The 19816-nt window shown below is 40.2% G+C and overlaps 1 protein-coding gene across 1 annotated transcript in view; it reads left to right on the forward strand.

Moving 5' to 3' along the window:
- MAP2K1 (mitogen-activated protein kinase kinase 1) overlaps positions 1 to 19816 on the forward strand; it is a 100697-nt gene that overhangs the window by 35360 nt on the left and 45521 nt on the right. The window contains exons 2-5 of the mRNA XM_043984913.1: positions 7525 to 7735; positions 8486 to 8632; positions 17440 to 17517; positions 18093 to 18144. Of these exons, the coding sequence (XP_043840848.1) occupies positions 7525 to 7735; positions 8486 to 8632; positions 17440 to 17517; positions 18093 to 18144 (488 nt within the window). The remainder of the gene's footprint in view (positions 1 to 7524; positions 7736 to 8485; positions 8633 to 17439; positions 17518 to 18092; positions 18145 to 19816) is intronic.

Here is a 19816-nt window from a genome sequence, read left to right on the forward strand (position 1 = left end):
CAAGGATCAGGAAAAACTTTCCTTAAGTAGTGGCACCCGAGTTGAGCCTTAAATGAAGCTAAGGATTCTTTGAAGTAAAAGTGAGGAGGGCATTTTAGACATGAGAACAGACAACCTATATAAAATGAACTAGGGAAAGGAGAAAGAAATGACACCACATTCAGGGAACAGCAAGGAGGCTAGACAGAGTGTATTTAAAGGAATAAGGTGAAATAAGTCTGGAAAGAGAAATTTGAACCAGATTGTAAAGTGCTTAAATGCTAAGATGATGAGTTTTATAGTTTGTCCTTGAGGTAGAAGGGAGTCACTGGAGAATTTCGAATCAAGTACAACCCACTGTAGTTTAAATATTATCTTGCCTGCTGTGTTGACAATAAATTGGAAAATGGAAAGATTAGAAGCTGGAAGACTATTAAAAGACAAATGGGAGAGGTGTCATTGAAGGTCATATTGATAAGTAATGGTAACTGATTGGATATGGGAGTCCCAAGGTTGTGAATAAGTCTCAGGTTGTGAATTTGAATGACTGGTGATGTCTTTGACAGAAGTAGAAAAATTTAGAAGAGGAGCAGGTGAAGATTAGAAGTGAAGATCTTGAGTTTATTTTGAACAAATTGAGTTCAAGAAGCTGAGGAGAAGTACAGGTTGAGATGTCTAGGAGACAGTTGGTGTCACAGGACTGAAAACTAGGAGAGAAAATAGAGTTGAAAATGTAGCTTTGTGAGCCATCTAAGTAAATGTGATTATTGAACCAGTGGTATCCAGTAGCATCATCTTTTAGCCCTCCCATCCTTGTTAGGAAGCCTTATGAACAAAAAAGTACTTATTAATCACTGACTGTTATTTGGGCCTTTTCAGTCATATACAACACTTTGTGATCCCATTTGGGGTTTTCTTGGTTGACATATTGGAATGGTCTGCCATTTCCTCTTAAGTTCATTTTACCTGTGAAGAAACTGAGGCAAACAGGGTAAAGTGATTTGTGTAGGGTCACACAACTAGTAAGTGTCTGAGGCCATATTTGAACTTAGGAAGATGAGTCTTTCTGTCTTCAGGTTTGGCACTTTATCTACTGAGCTACCTAGCTGCCCCACTTTGGCACTTACCAGCCTTAAACCCTGGGGATACAAATATATAAAGCAAGACTGTCCTAAGAGTTCTGCCCATGAAGCGAAGGTCTTTGAGGGCAAGACCAGGAGTCTTTTCTTTGGTGGGAGGAAGTGACGCGGACTAGTGGGAGGAGGAAGGAAGAGACTGGCGCTGACTCTGGCGCTCTTTCCTTTGGACTCTGGTGGAGAGCGGAGCTAGAAATGTGCTCTCCCTTTAATAGATAGGAATCTAGGCCTTTCTCTCTCTCTTTACCAAATTCTTATTCTCCTTAATAAATGCTTAAAAGTCTAACTCTTGCTAAAGCTTATAATTTATTGGCGACCACTCATTAGATATTTTAGACAGACTAGCTAGAATTTTAACCCTTAACACTATGTAAGTGTTAGCTTTGGAATTGTGGTGCTAGAGAAGACTTCTTAGAGTGTTGGACATCAAGGAGGCCAAATCAGTCAGTACTTTAAAAAATTAATTCAGGCTCTTCACTGGGAGGTCAAATATTGAAGCTTGAATACTTTGGCCACATAATGAGGAGACAGGATTCATTTGAAAAGATTCTGACATTGAGAAAGATTGAAGGCAAAAGGAAAATAGGATGGCAGAGGATGAGATGGATAGATAGTATCATGGAAGGAACATGAGCTTGGATAAACTCCGGGAGATAGTGGAGGAAAGGATGTGGTGTGCTGTGGTCCATGGGGTCATGAAGATTTGGACATGACTGAGCAACAAAATTATTATTATTATTATTATTATTTTTGTTTTGTTTTGTTTTTTAGTGAGGCAGTTGGGGTTAAGTGACTTGCCCAGGGTCACACAGGTAGTGAGTGTTAAGTGTCTGAGGTCAGATTTGAACTCAGGTCCTCCTGACTCCAGGGCCGGTGTTCTATCCACTGCGCCATCTAGCTGCCCCCAAAATTATTATTATTAATGATAATTCTCCAAGAAGTTGCTCTCATTTAGCTTTCTCATTGAAAAGGAACCCTGGGGCAGCTAGGTGGCGCAGTGGATAGAGCACTGGCCCTGGAGTCAGGAGTACCTGAGTTCAAATCCGGCCTCAGACACTTAACACTTACTAGCTGTGTGACCCTGGGCAAGTCACTTAACCCCAATTGCCTCACTAAAAAAAAAAAAAAAGAAAAGGAACCCTTCCGGGGGCAGCTAGGGAACGCAGTAGATAGAGTACCAGCCCTAGATTCAGGAGGACCTGAGTTCAAATTCGGCCTTAAACACTAACACTTAATAGCTGTGTGACCCTGGGCAAGTCACTTAACCACAATTGCCTCACCAAAAAAAAAAAAGGGGGGGGGAAATAAAAGGAACCCTTCCAACCAACACGGTGCTAGGGTAAAATATTAGCAGGTATGACAGTGTATTCATTAACCCTCTCAATTCCTCTCAAAATATGTAGAGGTGTTAGAGCTGGCCTGGCTTGCTTCAAACCACTGTTATGCCTACACTTAAGGCCATATCACTTTCTCATTTCCTACAAGAGGCAAGAGTTGCCATCCTTTGTCCTTCATTTCTGGTTTTTCATCTCTCTTTCTCAATAACATGATGATGATCCTTCCCCTTCTTTCCATTTCAAGGAGACTAACATTTGCAATTTTTTTTTATAGGGGTGGGTGGCTATAGTTAAGTCAAATCATTCAGAAAATTCTGATGTTATTTAGTGAGGCTGCTGCTTTGTAAATACATGTAGCAGAAGAGTTCTGCATGATTCGAGAATGCTTGTTTAAATCCAAGAAATAGCTTTTCCATGTAAGGAATCTGAATGATAATCTGCTCTTACCTCTTCATTTGATCAGAAACTGAGGCCCAGTGAGAAGTGACTTGACTAAGGGATTATAAATAGTCCCGGGGGGGGGGGGGGGGGGCGGCTAGGTGGCGCAGTGGATAAAGCACCGGCCCTGGATTCAGGAGTACCTGAGTTCAAATCCGGCCTCAGACACTTGATACTCACTAGCTGTGTGACCCTGGGCAAGTCATTTAACCCCCATTGCCCCGCAAAATAAATAAATAAATATCTAAAAACAAAAACAAAAATAAATAAATAAATGAATAAATGTTCAGCAAGTATTTTTACATTGAGTTTATTGGGGGGGGGGCAGCTAGGTGGCGCAGTGGATAGAGCACTGGCCCTGGAGTCAGGAGGACCCGAGTTCAAATTTGGCCTCAGACACTTGACACTTACTAGCTGTGTGACCCTGGGCAAGTCACTTAACCCTCATTGCCCTGCCAAAACAAAACAAAACAAAAAAAAGAGTTTATGGGACAGCTAGGTGGCGTAGTGGATAAAGCACTGGCTCTGAATTCAGGAGGACCTGAGCTCAAATCGGGTCTCAGACACTTGACACTTACTAGCTGTGTGACCCTGGACAAGTCACTTAACCCTCATTGTCCTGCAAACAAACAAACAAATAAATAAAAAGAGTTTACTAAGTAACTAGTACTAAATACTGGGAATACAAATGAAAGGAGAAAGACAGTCCTTGCCTTCAAGGAATTTACCTTAAATCCAGGAAGACTACCTAGCTGCCCCACCATTGCTACTCTCTCTCACAATTGAGTCTACTTTGCTACCTAGGTGGTTTATTTTGTTGTTGTTGTTGTTGTTTTGTTTTTTGCATGGTTCTTTGACAGTGGTTGCTCATGCAAATCTTGCCTCTGGCCGCCCACTTTTCTCCTGCAAGTTGACAGGTGTGTAGGTGCTCACAAAAGCATCACTGTCACTGTTCTTGAAAACACTTATCAAACCTACCTCTGGGACTGATGATCAGTATAAAGATTAAAGCTTTTTCTCTGGAATTTGTGGAACTGAGCCATTCAGGATGGAACGCAATGCCTGGAAAGGATAACTATCATGGGGAAAATGGGTGGTATGTGTGTGTGTGGGGGGGCGATCCTTAGGTATTCCTCTTTAAAGAATTGCACCCTTTCGCACACAAATCTGATAGAATAAAATAATATTTTATTTAAGCACTAGAGAAAGGAGACCTGAGAGGAGTCTCATGGGGAGAGAGTTCAGAGATGATTCTCTGCAACACCTATCTCCTTGAACAGGAGAAAGGTCATGGCTTTTATAGATGGTAGATGGGGGTGATCACCTGCGGGTGGAATGTCCCTTATTGGGGATAGGTTGGGAGAAGTTGGGTAAGGGGTTGGCTGGAACTATCTCTTTCCCCTTGACTCCTACTTTTGTAGCTTCACTGCTGGAATTAGCACTGGACTGGGGACCAGTACTGAATTTACCATTAAGCAACTGGCTGTTCTATTGGTCAAGTCATTTGCTTGTCAGAATCTCAGTTTCCTGATTTATAAAATAAGGAGTTTAGATTAGGTGAGCTCTAACGATTCTTCCATCCTTATTTTTTTTTCTCTGTGTTGATATTCTTGAACTTCTCTGCACCCCTCCATCTTTTCCTCCAAGCCATTAAGATTTTAGTTTTTCAGGGCAGCTAGGTGGTGCAGTGGATAGAGAATTGGCCCTGGATTCAGGAGGACCTGAGTTCATATCTGACCTCAGACACATGACACTAGCTGTGTGACCCTGGGCACGTCACTTAACCCTCATTGCCCTGCAAAAAAAAAAAAAAAAGATTGTAGTTTTTCCATTTACTAGTTGCATCTCTTTCAACAGCTGAATGTAAAATCAGACTTTTCAGGTGGCCCTGCTGATGTTTCCAAAGGGAAAGGATGGTTTGGATTTGTACCAACTGGGCAGCATTTGGCAACTAGCCAGAGCCCATTTGTGGTTAGTGGGGCTGGAAGGAACCATTGTTTTGCTTGTCCCATTAATTATTAACATATTGGGTATTCATTTCCATTTCTACTTCAGCCATTTATTTGACTAGCTTTTGAGAACTCTGTGTGGTCCATTGATTGACTGGAGATGGCTTTGGGGTATGGCAGAAAGAGTGGTCTGGACTAAAAGTCAGTAGAAGTGGGTTCTGAAAGTCCCAACTGTATTTGAAGATCACAGAGAGACCTTCCAGGGCTGACATTCTTTGATTGTATATTACTTCCCTACTTAGTCCATTGAGCTGTAAATAAAAGATTATAGATGATGTGGAGTATTTAGGCTTAGCAGGTGGATGAGATAGAAGAGAGATGTGTTTATAGGATCCGCCTTTTTCCATTTGTTTCATTTTGTCGTTGGTGTTTTCAGAGCACAAATGACAGCTCATGGGTTTTTCCCCCATTCTCTTTAGTTTAAGCATATAATTTTCTTGTATCTCAGTGAACTGTTTACTGCAAGGCAGCCACGTGCATAATTCGTGCTAACAATGGTCTATTTTATCTATGTTGTGGAGAACATGATAGAACTGGTCACAGCTGTTCTCTAGAGAAGAGGTATATGTGGGCGTGCAGTGTGTGTGAGGGGGAGAGAACGAATGAAAATAGGAGGATGTTACTGTACATTTTCTCTTTTCTGACTTGTGTCCATCTGCCCATTTCAACTAGAACAGTGTACTGTTTGGGAACCTGAGAACTAATGAGAGTGTGAGGACAGCTGCAGAGTTGATCTGTCAGGTTTTGGGGGCAAAGAAGGGAGGGTAGAGGGAGAGTTGGAGACAGATAACTATTGGGGTTACTTGAGTAGAAGGGACTCAGTCCATTTTATGATAGAGATTTTCCTATTCAAGGAGTATCTTGTTTATGTTTTTTTCTTTGGAAAATTAACTTTTTTGGATTGGATTTTTCAGTCTTCAAATATAATAATCATTCAAGAGCTTCTGTATCTGTTTGGTATTGATAATGGTGTTCCTTTGCATTAATACAGTGCTACTTTTTCAGAGTGCGATTTCCATCCATTTTCTTATTTACTCCTCATAATACTTCAGTGAGGGAATATTATCCCCATTTTATAGATGAAGAAATAGATTTGAAAGGTACAGTGACTTAGAAATCATAGAATTAGAATGGACCTAATAAGCCCCCAGCAGTTTGACAGATGAGGCAGTTCCAAGAAGAGAATTGACTTGCTCAAGGTGTTCTACTTAATACCAGAGCAAAATCCAGGTACCCCAATTCCTATTCCATTGCTTTTTCCATTGTAGCCACCCCCCACCCCAGATTATTTTTAAAGTTTCCTTATCACTATAGCTTTTAGTTTGTGAGTCTTTCTCAGCTGTACAGGGGAAAAATATGAAGGTAGGAGTGGAGGATAGTAAGGAGGGACCCATACAAAGCCCGGGCCTAACTTTCTCTCCCTGACAGTGGTAAAATCACTCTTCCTTCATCTCTGCAAATGTTCTCAGTCAGAAAAATGATTAAATTAGAATTCATTCCTCCTTGTCAGACATGCCAACTAGGGAGTTGGGGCAACATCATAATATATAATTATGATCTGCTCTGAGTCATTATTTATGTGTGTCTGCAGTATATCAGTACAGAGAACTCTCAGGGAGAGAGTTCTGTTTCTAACTTTGTAGAAGAACGGTTGCTTTGTTTGCAAGTGATACATAATCTCTTTCTTACCTGGCTGTTGCTGGTGTTTTTAAAATAGTTTTTCCATTTACCAGTTGTATCTTTTTCAACAGCTGAATGTAAAATCAGACTTTTCAGGTGGCCCTGTTGATGTTTCCAAAGTAGCTATCATATAGGTAGTTGTGATACAGAGGTTCAATCTGTGTTTGAGGAGTTTTTCAAAACATTTTGACAGTCTTCTTTTGAGGGTAGGGTCTAGAAAAAAGTGGAACAAAAGTGCGCGTATGGTTAACCCACCAAACACTCACATATAATCACACATATCCTAGACAAAAGGCCCCAGGTTGATTAGTTTGTTTGACAGTTTGCTACCCCCCACACAGGTAGCCAGGGTAGAAAGTAGCAAAATCAACATTGCTTTTACTTTCCTAAGAATTAAGGATCTATCATTTTGTCCAGTGCTATTTATACAAAAATGATGCTGTGGTCCCGGGCATTGCTCTCAGCCTTGATGACTCCTAGAATCCTAAGATGTTAGAGTTGAATAGCAACTTAAGGATCCTTTAATTCAACTTCCTTGTTTTACAGGGCTCCTAGGGCTGAAGTGACTTACCTAAGGTCACATAATAGCAGAGACCAGAGTAGAGCCTCAATTTCTGACTCTGAGGCCAGGTCTCTTTTTCCAATACTTTTGTTTGTTTGTTTGTTTTTGGGTGGGGCAGTGAGGGTTAAGTGACTTGCCCAGGGTCATACAGCTAGTGTCAGGTGTCTGAGACTGGATTTGAACTCAGGTCCTCCTGACTCCAGGGCCAGTGTTTTATCCACTGCGCCACCTAGCTGCCGCTTTTCCTATACTTTTGTCCCTCCTCTGCCTAAGAGAAGGGATCTCTTATTGATTTCAGGTTATTTCCCAGTAAGGCTAATGGGCTGTTCCACTGGGAGAGTTCTCATTGTGTGTCTATCTGTCTGTCTCCTCTTTTGGCACAGGACTAACCTTGAGGCGCTGCAGAAGAAGCTGGAAGAATTAGAACTTGATGAACAGCAGCGCAAGCGTCTGGAGGCTTTTCTCACCCAGAAACAGAAAGTGGGCGAGCTGAAGGATGATGACTTCGAGAAGATCAGTGAACTAGGAGCTGGGAATGGTGGTGTGGTGTTCAAAGTTTCACACAAACCCTCTGGCCTAATCATGGCGAGAAAGGTGAGCTTTGTGCCTTCCTGAGTCGGAGGCACTTAAAGATGCTCACTCAGCTTGTCATCCTGTGAAATCTTCCTTGCTCCTATGGTAATGACCCTCCTGCGCCCAAACTCCCAGACTGGGCTTCACATAACACGTTGGCTCTTCTTTTATTACATAACAATAATAGAAAATACACAATAATCTCTGTGTGTCATTTTCCCTTTCTCTAAGCTCTATACCAGCAGCGAGCATGTCTTAACTAGCTTTTGTGCTTGCAGGGACTTATACCCAGAGACCTGGCTGGCTTCACATCCTGGGTCATTCTATCCCTCTTCAATCTTCCTGGAAACTTTGATAACAATAGTGGGGGTAGAGATTGTCATGGAAGACACATTAGATTAGGAGTTGGGATGCCAGGATTTTTAGTCATGGCTCTGGTATAACTACAACACCATGAGCAAGTGCTGAGGATGTAGTTCTGCACATATGCTTAATGTTGGGGTTTTTTGGTAAGTTGAATTAGATCTGTTCTCTGCTTCCTTTCTTTCTCCCTCTGTGGGCTAGCAGTCTAATTTCTGTGAGAGGCAGACCCCATTTCACTTAGTGGCTATTGCTTTGGCTTTCTGTGCTTTAGTATTTGGGGCTTTGGGTGGGTGGAACATGTTTATGAAAACCTGCCTTCCCCCCACTTTTTTGTCCTTAAATTTTCTTCCTGTTAAAGCTTCAGTTCTGAAGGTGATTCCAAGTTGTTGTCATTGTTGTTTTTAACAGCTAATTCACCTGGAGATCAAGCCAGCAATTCGGAACCAGATTATACGGGAGCTGCAAGTCCTTCACGAGTGTAACTCTCCATATATTGTAGGGTTTTATGGGGCTTTTTACAGTGATGGAGAGATCAGTATCTGCATGGAGCACATGGTAAGTGGTTGGCTTCTCTAATGGGGCCAGTAGGCCAATTTTAGCTAGATCACTGGCCCAGGTAGGTTCTAGACTCTGCTGCTTGTCTATGTGTCATTATTCTGGCCATTGGTAAGAGATGGAAGAATTAGTTCTCATCAGTGTACTCTCATTTGCTCTCATCCTCTCCCTGGAAGTAACTCTGTTATTTAGGGGAGAATCAGCATTAAATACCTCATTTCTATTTTGCACAGTGTCTCTGTTCCCTCCTTATTTATGTTTCTGAAGTTCCATGGACTAGCACTGACCTGGGGGAAGAAGTCTCTGATCACACTAGAATGTGGAAAGATCCAATCTGGCCAGTTTTATAGTTTTCATGTTTTTTTGTTTTTTTAGTTATGATCAAGACGTGCTGTATGGATTCTTTTAGACATCTGTCAGCTTTTGTTGATGCCATATGCAGTGTAGATTCTGGAAGCATTTTCTGTGTGTCTACAGGTTATCCAGAACACTTCCTCTTGCTTATCCAGGAGAGAGGAAGTTTTCTGTGGAAATAAACCCTTAATTCACTAATTGTGTCTGCCCCTCCCCCCCCCCCCCAATGTCCCCATCCCCCTACCCCATAGTAAAGCAATTCTTTATGGGGAAGCATGTAAGCACATTTCTATTTTAATATCATGAAATGATGATTTTTGTTTTATTCTTCAGCTGGACATTAGCCTCCCCTTGGGATGGTGAAAGGAGTGAGAATCATTTTTTGTCCTTTTGTTTCCTTATTTACTTTTGTGTTGATAACAAAATCTCCGATTCTGGCATGTAAACTTTGGATGCAAATGTGTGAATGGGAAATGAGGACCTGGAAACTGAAGTGGGAAGGGAGGTGATGATCATGACAGGAAAGGCAAGAGCAGCCTCCCTTCCCTTTAGGCTCTGCCAGGAAGATGGAAGGTGTGTGGAATGACCAGGAATTTGGAGTCAGCCAGATCTCTGGGCCTCGAGTCCTCTCGTGTATAAACTGAGAGAAGTAGGCTTGGTTATTCTGCTTCTAGGAGTCACTGGTTCCAAAACTAGGGGATTGATAGTTCTGCTGTACTCCACCTTGTTCAGCCCACATGTGGTGTATTAATTGAAGCAGCCACATTTTAGGAAGGATAGTGATAAGTTAAAGAGCAATGTGAGGGGAATTTTGGGGTCACATGACCAGCAAGATACCAGGCTAGACATTTTCTCTGTTATTTGGCACTTCTTAGACCTCTCTGAAGTAGCAATTATGTGCAAGAGATAAAGCAACGTCAGTCAGTTTTTATGGGGATCTGGTTTCTTTAGTATAGTAAACACAAGGTGTCCTGCATCAAAGGCCCCAAGACAGAAGACACCTCATGCATTAGCCTGTGGATGAGGTTGGTCCTGGGTGATGAGTGGCCAGGATTGGGATACCATAGCAATAGCATAGGAGGGGCAAACAGAGTTGGGTTAGGGTTAAATAGCAGCTTATTCTGATCCAAAACCATACAAATAATGAGGTCGAGTTGAACTCTGTCATATTTGGACAGACTAGAAGCAAACAGGTCTCTGGGATCAGAGAGGCCGTAGAATCCAGAAGTTAAGAAGAGGATCTGGGAGGTGTTTGCGCATGAGAAGGGCAGAATAGAATGAAAGAGGGAAGCTTATTTGTGACCTTGATAGCCCAAGTAATCATTCTTCAAACCAAGAAGCTTGTATAGCACAGTCTGAAACAGGCTTAGGTTGTTTCTTGTCCCAACTCACACAGTTCTTCTGCATAAGTGGTAGGACTAGAACCCAGGTCTAGCCCAATGTTCTTTGAACCATGTTACACTTTGGATGATAGAAAAAAAATGCTTATACTATTGTCCTCTTCCTTTCTTCGTTTCAGCCTTGCCTTCAATTAGGAATTTGACCACTGCCACTCAGAACATTTCATCCTTTGAAGTGTCTTGGTTCTCCTTGCACCCCAGAAAAACACCTAGTGTCTCTTCAGTTTATGTAGAACTTACTGTCTAAGTGCTGATTGATTTTTCTCAGAAAGGAGTTGTAATAACACTTCCCAGTATGAGTTTTTGGAAGAAGGAACAGACAAAGCCTGGTTTAGAACTTGGAATCTTTTAGTGCTACAAAGTCTTGCTCAGGTGGTGAAACTGGGACTCATCTGAGAAGTAGATAGTGCTATTGTAAGAGTTTTTGAACTAATATTTTCATAAAGCATTTGCTTCTTCTAAAGAAAACCTTCACAAAGGCACCATTAACTTAGATTATAATTAGCTGCTAAAAATAAGTACAATTTAGGCAGTTTTATTCTACTCAGCAAGGCCCTTAGCAACGGTAGTATAGAATTGGAAAGGTGGAAGGTTAATATAGTCAGCTCTTGATTCTTATTGTGACTTATACAACAAATCTTTTTTTACTTCATTATGACATTGTAAGCTCTTCACTTTGAGCCTTTTCTTTTAGAGGCAGCTGGATGTCCCATTGGATAGGGTGCTGGACCTGGAGTAAGGAAGACCCAAGTTTAAATCCCTTTAACTGTAAAATGGGGATTATAATAGCACCCATCTCCCTGGATTGTGGTGAGAATCAAATGAGATAATATTTGTAAAATGCTTAGCACAGTGCCTAACACATAGAAGGTATTTTAATAAATATTTGCTTACTTCCTTTCTTGACATTGTCATTATTTCTATTTATAGTCCAGAAAAGAGTTAAAGAAAAGAATGCTAAGCTATCTTTTTTTTGGGGGGGTGGGGGGGGGAAACGGGGCAATGAAGATTAAGTGACTTGCCCAGGGTCACACAGCTAATAAGTGTCAGGTGTCTGAGGCCGGATTTAAACTCAGGTACTCCTGAATCCAGGGCTGGTGCTTTATCCACTGTGCCACCTAGCTGTTCCCTATCTTTTTAATTAAAACAAAAGAACAAAAAACTTTTTATTTTTTGTTATTCTCTATATAACACATGCCAATATAACTTGCTTCCCTACTACCTTCTATTTTTCATGCCAAAAGAAATAAACTCATTATATTAAATAAGTATGTTGAAATAAAATAGTTTTACAAGTTGGTCACATCTAAAAAATCTCTCATTCTGCAGTTTGCATTCATCAACACTTTTGTCAGTTGGTAATGAAGGGGGGCAGCTAGGTGGCGCAGTGGATAGAGCACCGGCTCTGGATTCAGGAGGACCTGAGTTCAAATCCGGCCTCAGACACATGACACTTACTAGCTATGTGACCCTGAGGAAGTCACTTAACCCCCATTTCCCCGGAAAAAAAAATCGGTAATGAAGATGGAAGTCTGCCCAGGATGGGGCACAATAATATCCTATTATATTTATATGCCATAATTTATTCAGACTCTCCCCCCCATTTTTTTCCACTTTCTTGCTACACTAAAAGGTACTGCTATAAATATTTCTGTATATATGACTACTTTCCTTTTTGTCTTCAATCTTTGGGGTATAAACCTATTAGTATTGTCACTGGGTCACAAGGTATACACGATTTAGTGATTTTTGAGATATACTTTTAAATTGCTTTCCAGAATAGATGGAACATTTCAGAACTTCACCAACAATGGCCCACTGTCCCTTGTCATTTTTTGGGTTGCGGGGGGTCATCTTTGTCAGTCTAGTAGATGTGAGATGGGATTTCAGAGTTGTTTTAATTTCCTTCTGTTTTTATTATCAATGATTTGGAGCATTTTTATATGGCTGTTGATAGCTTACATTTCTTAGAGAACTGTTTGTATATCATTGGATCATTTATTTGTTGGGGAATGGCTTTTGTTCTTATATGTTTGATTCAGTTGTCTATATATCTTGGAAATGAGAGCTTTAGCAGAGAATCTTGCTGCAAGTATCTTTTTTCAGTTAATTTTTTCTGTTCTAATTTGAACTGTATCAATTTGTGTAGGAGCATTTCAATTTATTGTAATCAAAATTGTCCATTTTATCTTGTGTTTTCTATCAATTGTTTGGCTAAGAATATTTCCCTATCCATAGCTGTGAAAGATCTCTTCTGATTTTCTATTTGCTTATGATGTGACTTTTTATACCCACATCACATATCCATTTGGAGTTTGTTGTGGTATATGGTATGAGATGTTGGCCTAAACCTAATTTCTATCTGACTGGCAGGCTCCGGTTTTCCCCAGAAGTTTTTGATTAATAGTAAATCCTTACCTAGGTTGTTAGGTTTATCAGGCACTGTGTTACTGTCTGTACTTCTATATCTTATATAGCTAATCTGTTCCATTGATCAATTTTTAAAATATTTTTGACCAATAGCAAAGTGTTTTTGATGATTACCCATTTGTAGTATAGTTTGAGATTTAGTACTACCAAACCCCTTTCCTTCCAACTTTTTTTGTTATTTCCCTTGAGATTCTTCACATTTACTTCCCCCATGTACATTTATTATATTTTTCTTGCTCTGTAAAGTTATGCCTTATTATTTTGTTATGGCATTGAATAAATAAATTAATTTATTAGTATGTTTTATATATTGGCTCAGCATATCCTATGGGGCACAGAGGATAGAGTGCTGGGCTTGGAGTCAGGAAGACTCATCTTCCTAAGTTTAAATCTGGACCCAGACACTCATTAGCTAAAACATCACTTAACAAGATTAAGTCTCTTAACCCTGTTTGCCTCAGTTTCCTCATCTGTCAAATGATCTGGAGAAAGAAATGACAAACCACTCACAGTATCTGCCAAGACAACCCCCAAATGGGGTTTCAGACGTGACTGAAAAGGACTGAACAACAATTATTTAGGTTTGTTTTTATTTCTGTAAAAAGTATTTTATAGTTGTATTTTATAATTCCTGAATGTGCCATGGTAGATAAAACTACTAAATATTTTATATATTTAGGATTATTTCAAATGGAGTTTTTCTTTCTCTCTGCTGCTGGGTTTTATGGTTTTTTAATTTACTTCTTCCATTGTCAAGGTGACAGCTTAAAGAATGATTTGGGCCATCTCTATTTAGGCTACTAGTTTCAATCAGTTTAATGCAGCATATTCATTCCTAAACTGCAGTGAGGAACAAGAGGCATTGAGAAGTTGGATTAAGATAGCAAAATTGGATGTTTCATATCCTATCAGATTTCAATGTGGCTTAATTATTTTATTTTAAAAGTGCAATATTTCTTGACTTGTGCATTCATATAAGCATAAAAGACAGTCATACGTTGGCAGCCATGGTGTTGCACTGATATCCAAGAAATATTAAAAGACCTAGTGGTAGGGCAGCTAGGTGGCAAAGTGGATAAAGCACTGGCCCTTGGATTCAGGAATACATGAGTTCAAATGTGGCCTTAGACACTTGACACTTACTAGCTTTGTGACCCTGGGCAAGTCACTTAACCCGCAATGCCCCACAAAACAAAAACAAACAAATAAAAGACTTAGAGGAAGACCTCCGCTGTTTTGGGACATGGACAAATATTGCAGAGAATGAAAGAGATGGCATGGCCGAGTTGTCTGTAATATGAATTTGGGGAGGAAGTGCCTATTTTTTTTTTTTAATTTTTTTTGGAAGTGCCTATTCTGAGGCGATTACAAATTGATTGATACAAGTAACATTCCTAGGGCCTCTGACCAACCTTTATTCATATTTAAGTATAAACCAAGTAACAGTGTTAGGGTTTACTTGGGGTTTTTGTATCATGGCTTCCTTTTGTGACTGCACTTTATGGAGTGGTAACTTGCTGCTGTTAAGCCCTCAGTATGATTGGACACAAGAGCACAACTGACTGACTAACTCGATTGGTCATGTTTCACAGTTTCTGTTGATCTCTATAAAATCGAACATGACCTCAGACTGTTGATTATGAAGATAGTTAAAATGATCAGATTGGCTTGCCATAGCATACATAGTTCAGCAGTCTGTCACATCTCATTGAAAGTGGATATAAAGACTGCACATGTATAATCTATATCAGATTGTTTCCATTCTCAGAGAAGAGTGAAGGGAAGGAGGGAGGGAGAGAATTTGTAACTCAGAATTTTAAAAACATGAATGTTAAAATTTTTTACATGTAATTAAAAAAAATTAGCAAATTAAGAACAAAAAGAAAGTGGATGTAAATATACCAAGACACCTGCAGATATCTTCTATCTGTGAATAATCTACAACAGGTAATTGATAGATTGAGAGAGGACTTCAGTGTGAATCTAGAAGAAGACATAAGCAGTAGGACTAAAGTATTCAGATTCTTCTGCATGGCTGAAGAAGTACAGTTTAAATTTCTCTCCTTTGCCTTATTTGGCTTCTCTCCTCCCTCACCCTCTAACCTCTGCCCTAGTGTTTTTGCACTGCTCCTCCTTCCCTAGCAAAACCTGATCAGGAAGGTAAAACTATTTGGGTACTGTGTGATGAGTAAAATCTAATGTGTGGTTGCTTTTTTCCTGTCCCCAGTGTGGGAGAAAACTAGCTAGGGTGTACTTACTGAATTTGAAGCGTTAGCACCAGTTTGGGGCATTAAGCATTTATTAGTAAAAAAGAGAACACCTGGGTCAGAAAACCAAGAAAAGCCTATCTATCCTAGAAGAGAGATAAGGGTTCAACCTGGCCTGCTTCTTCACCCAAGTCCTCCCCCGCGAGGCGAGGCGAGGCTGAACTTCGAGAGGAAACAGCACTTCCCACTTCCTGCCTCCCTGCCCCCGGAAGAGGCCATCCTTGCACACTGCTTCAAGCTGATTGGTTAGCATCACCCAAATCTATTGGTTCACAGGACTTGAGGGTGGTCTCGTGGCTGAGTTCAAAATCCTTAGCTTCTGAGAACAATAATACTCTATTGAGTGCAGGCCAGGTGTGGTTTTCAATTTAATTTTATATATATTTTTGCTTTTTGCAGGGCAATGAGGGTTAAGTGACTTGCCCAGGGTCACACAGCTAGTAAGTGTCAAGTGTCTGAGGCTGAATTTGAACTCGGGTCCTCCTGAATCCAGGGCTGGTGATTTATCCACTGCGCCACCTAGCTGCCCCTCAATTTAATTAACTTTAAGGGGGTTAATCAGCAAAGTCAATCACTCTCAGTCTCACTTAATTCAATCAATCTAGATCAATCTCCTCTGGTTGGGGCCTTTGGGCATTGACAGAAGCCCATTATTTCTTACATAGTAGCAGGGGATAGAACATCATTTCAGATCTTGAAGAAAGTAGTTTGGGGATTATCTACAATGCTATTCCTCCCCATGAGCACAGGGGATCAAAAATTGACTGTATACTATCCTAGAATTAGACTAGGGCATCTTTCAAAAATCATAGAATTTTAGTGGTGTTTGTTGGTTGTGGTCTTATGATTCCCGACAGAGAGCCTTAAACATGATGAGCAAAAAAATGTTGATTTTTACATTTACTTGACAATTTCTCTACTTAAAAATAAGGCGAGGGGCAGCTAGGTGGCGCAGTGGATAAAGCCCTGGCCCTGGATTCAGGAGTACCTGAGTTCAAATCCAGCCTCAGACACTTGATATTAGCTGTGTGACCCTGGGCAAGTCACTTAACCCCCATTGCCCCGCCAAAAAAAAAAAAAATAAATAAAGCTGTCTGGTTTTCAGACCGGCAGGATTGGCTCTATAGCAATTCCATTCTGTAGATCCGAATCTTCATTATCCTACTCAAGTTCTATCTCCTCTGGAAGTCTTCCCCGATAGTTCTACTGACAATGTTGTCTTCTGATCTCCTTTAACATTTATTACAGAAGGTATATTATTCATTTATTTTTATATGAGATATATAAATAGATACCCTGTCCTTTTTTTGTAGCCTTACTTTTTTTGTTTTTGTTTTCTGAGTCTGTCCCTTGGGAATTCGCTACTGTTACTCTTTTTTCCTCTCATAGTGTCATAGGTGGGGTTAAATCCTTCTCCCATGCTCTCTCTTGCTTATGACCTGGGTCCTGAAGTTCTACCTATCTGTCTTGTCTCATCAGACACTGCCTGGCTACTGGCTTAGTTTTGAAGTCCTCCAGTTATTTCTACAACAGTACTTACTCACTCACTTGGTGTGTGTGTGAAAACCCTGAAAGGTGATTGGTGCCTGTTCTTTCCATGGGGAAGTACCTAGGTTAAACAACTGGGTGTGTGATGAAGGTGTGCTGAGTCTTTTGATCTGGCTCCTTGACTAGGGACTAGCCGCTTAAAGTTCCCTGTTATCTGGAGGGACTTTGACAGGGGGTTTGGGGGGTGCGGTTCTCTAAATTCAAGACCTCTTTGTTGCACGGAAAGACTATAAGCTCCTCCAGGCATGAAACTGAATTTTATGTGAATACAGATTGTTCTCTTCAATTAACATTTTAGATATCAGATTAATGTAGTAGCTCATACTTTCTTTGAATAGAAATTAATCATTAGTTTGTTGATAACTCATGATAAGATGAATCATTGGTTATCTGATGAATCATCAGCTCTCACCTTTCCTGAAAGGTTGTCTCTGACCACTCTAGCTCAAAGCAAAGCAATCTTTCCTTTTACATACTGCAGACATGTGTTATCCATGCTACTCATTTGTAGTCTTCTGATTCATGGAGCCTTTTCTTAATCTGTTTAAAGCTTGTATTGTCTAATTTTTCATGTGTACATGTCTTATGTCCTTAACTATATGGTAAGTTTATAATAAAAGAGATGGTCTCCTACATTTCTCAATCTATAGCACCTGTAACCCATTTATCACTTAGTATGTTTTGTTTGTTGTCTGATCACTTGAAGAGAACAAAAGGACATTTGTCTTCATCTAAAAGGAATGTTTGCTTTGCATTTCCTTCAGCAGGTCTGAAACAAATTCATTAAACATTGTCATTTTATTCTTAGGATGGAGGATCTTTGGACCAGGTCCTTAAGAAGGCTGGAAGAATTCCTGAGCAGATCTTGGGGAAAGTTAGCATTGCTGTAAGTATTTGTCTTCTTTGCCATTTTGTTTAAAGTAGTTAATAAAGACAAGAAAGTAGGAGGTTGGTTGAAGAAAATAGACTCTTGAAAGGCTTATCATCGACCTTTGTAGCTGCCATAATGAATGTCTGTCTCTGTCTCAGTTTCTGTCTTTCTGTGTCTCTCATTCTCTACTCCTATATGACTTTCCCTTTTTTAAACTTTTTGTATTGAGAATAAAAGTGAATTTTCTTTATGAAAATGTTACAGAAATTCTTTTTAGTCTGACCATACTTTTAGGACAATAGAGAATATCGAGTCCCAAATCTCTATCTCCATCCTCAGTTTCTCCCCAGTCTGATATTTCTAGATGCCTGCTTGATATCTCCACTTGGATGTCAACGTACACCTCGCACCCAGCAAACCCTCAGACCTCCTCCTTCTTCTTCTTTCCTTCTCTCATCTATCATTTTTGCTTAATATTATATTGCTGGACAACATCTCTTGGACCATTTAGAATTAGTGGTATTGAACTTAGATTTTTTTTGTACTTATTTGACTTTTCAACATAAATATCTGTATTTCTTCTCTACTAGGTAATAAAGGGTCTTACATATCTGAGGGAGAAGCATAAAATAATGCACAGAGGTAAGGGCTTATTTTTTTTAAAAAAAAACAACATTGTTTTGATTTCTAGTCCAAAAAATGTCTTAAAATATCTAGTCTTAAAATGAAACTTTTTTTTCTCTGACTGCTTAGGACAATTTATTAGAGTAAATATATTGTAAACTTTTTTAGTCATTGAACTTTCTTCAACATAAAGGAGTAGCTGGGGTTGGGGTGGGCTCAGGGGTTGCCTCTGTTCAGCCAGTCTTCTGTTTCTAGCAGTATTACATATTTATAAACACTTAACTGGGGGCAGCTAGGTGGCGCAGTGGATAGAGCATCGGCCCTGGAGTCAGGAGGACCTGAGGTCAAATCCGGCTTCAGACACTTAACACTTACTAGCTGTGTGACCCTGGGCAAGTCACTTAACCCCAGCTGCCTCACCAAAAAAAACCCAAAACAAACACTTAACTGCCCTCATCCTTTTTCTCTAGTGCAAAGGCAGTAAGGAAACCCAGGATATTGCCACATACCTGTGTCACAATATATTGTTTGGGAAATAGATTCCAGTACTGTGCTAATAAAGTAGGCTAGAGTTATAGGTTCAATCCGTGTGTCATCCAGTTAGTTTTGCTTTGTTCCATGATCTAGATTGTATCTCTCCTACAGCCAGTTGTCTTGTGAATGCATGCCACTGGTCATGATGGGGACAAGGGAGAAAGAGAACATGTATGTCTTAGGGCAGGTAGATTTTTCCTATTGAAAGAAAAAGAAAGATTAACAGAATGTGTGACAGTGGGGCTAGGTTAGTGGCATCTCCACATGCAAAAGACAGAATGTTAATTAGTGTTTTGGGGGGGGCGGGGCAATGGGGGTTAAGTGACTTGCCCAGGGTCACACAGCTAGTAAGTGTCAAGTGTCTGAGACCGGATTTGAACTCAGGTACTCCTGAATCCAGGGCCGGTGCTTTATCCACTGCGCCACCTAGCCGCCCCCAGAATGTTAATTAAATGAAAGTACCAATTTTTCTGAGATGGAGGCTGGGGGTAAAGCAAGAGAGACTGGAATTCCAGTCCTCTTTTGAGTGCTCTAATGCCATATTACTTATATCTGATTAGTCTGGGCTTCATTTTTCCCTCCTGTCAAACCCTTTCTCATTTGTTTAAAGTAATAGTATCACTTTTCCAGAAAGGAAGATTGTGGAATCCTAGTGTCGAAAAGGACTCAAGAAGTCATTTAGCTCAAACCCTTTGAAAAGCTTGACTTCCCAGTACAACTTTCCCTGACAAAGGGTCATCCAGCTTCCTCTTGACAGAGAAACTGAGGCAAGGAGTTCAGCTATTGCAATAATCCATTCCAAAGGCCTTGGCTCTGTCAAATGGTGCAGCATCAGAAATGGTTCTGATTTTTTTTTTTTTAACTTATCTATATTAGTATGACTGCTGGACCAGAGGACCTTTACTGCCCGATTCACAGCAGAAAGTTTCCACATATGTTATCTCCCCCATTACAGTGTGGCCTCCTTGAGAGCAGAGATTGTCTTACTCTTCATTTTTTATCCCAAGCTCAATAATTTGCACATAAGAAATACTTAAATACTTTTGCTTTCCTTCATTCACTCATTTATTCATTCATTCATCAGTCAACAAGCAGTTACTGTGCACCAGGCGCACTGTGCTACGCACTAGGAATGCAAATATAAGCAAAAAAAAAA

This window comes from Dromiciops gliroides, chromosome 2, assembly GCF_019393635.1.
Source record: "Dromiciops gliroides isolate mDroGli1 chromosome 2, mDroGli1.pri, whole genome shotgun sequence".
NCBI lineage: Eukaryota > Metazoa > Chordata > Mammalia > Microbiotheria > Microbiotheriidae > Dromiciops > Dromiciops gliroides.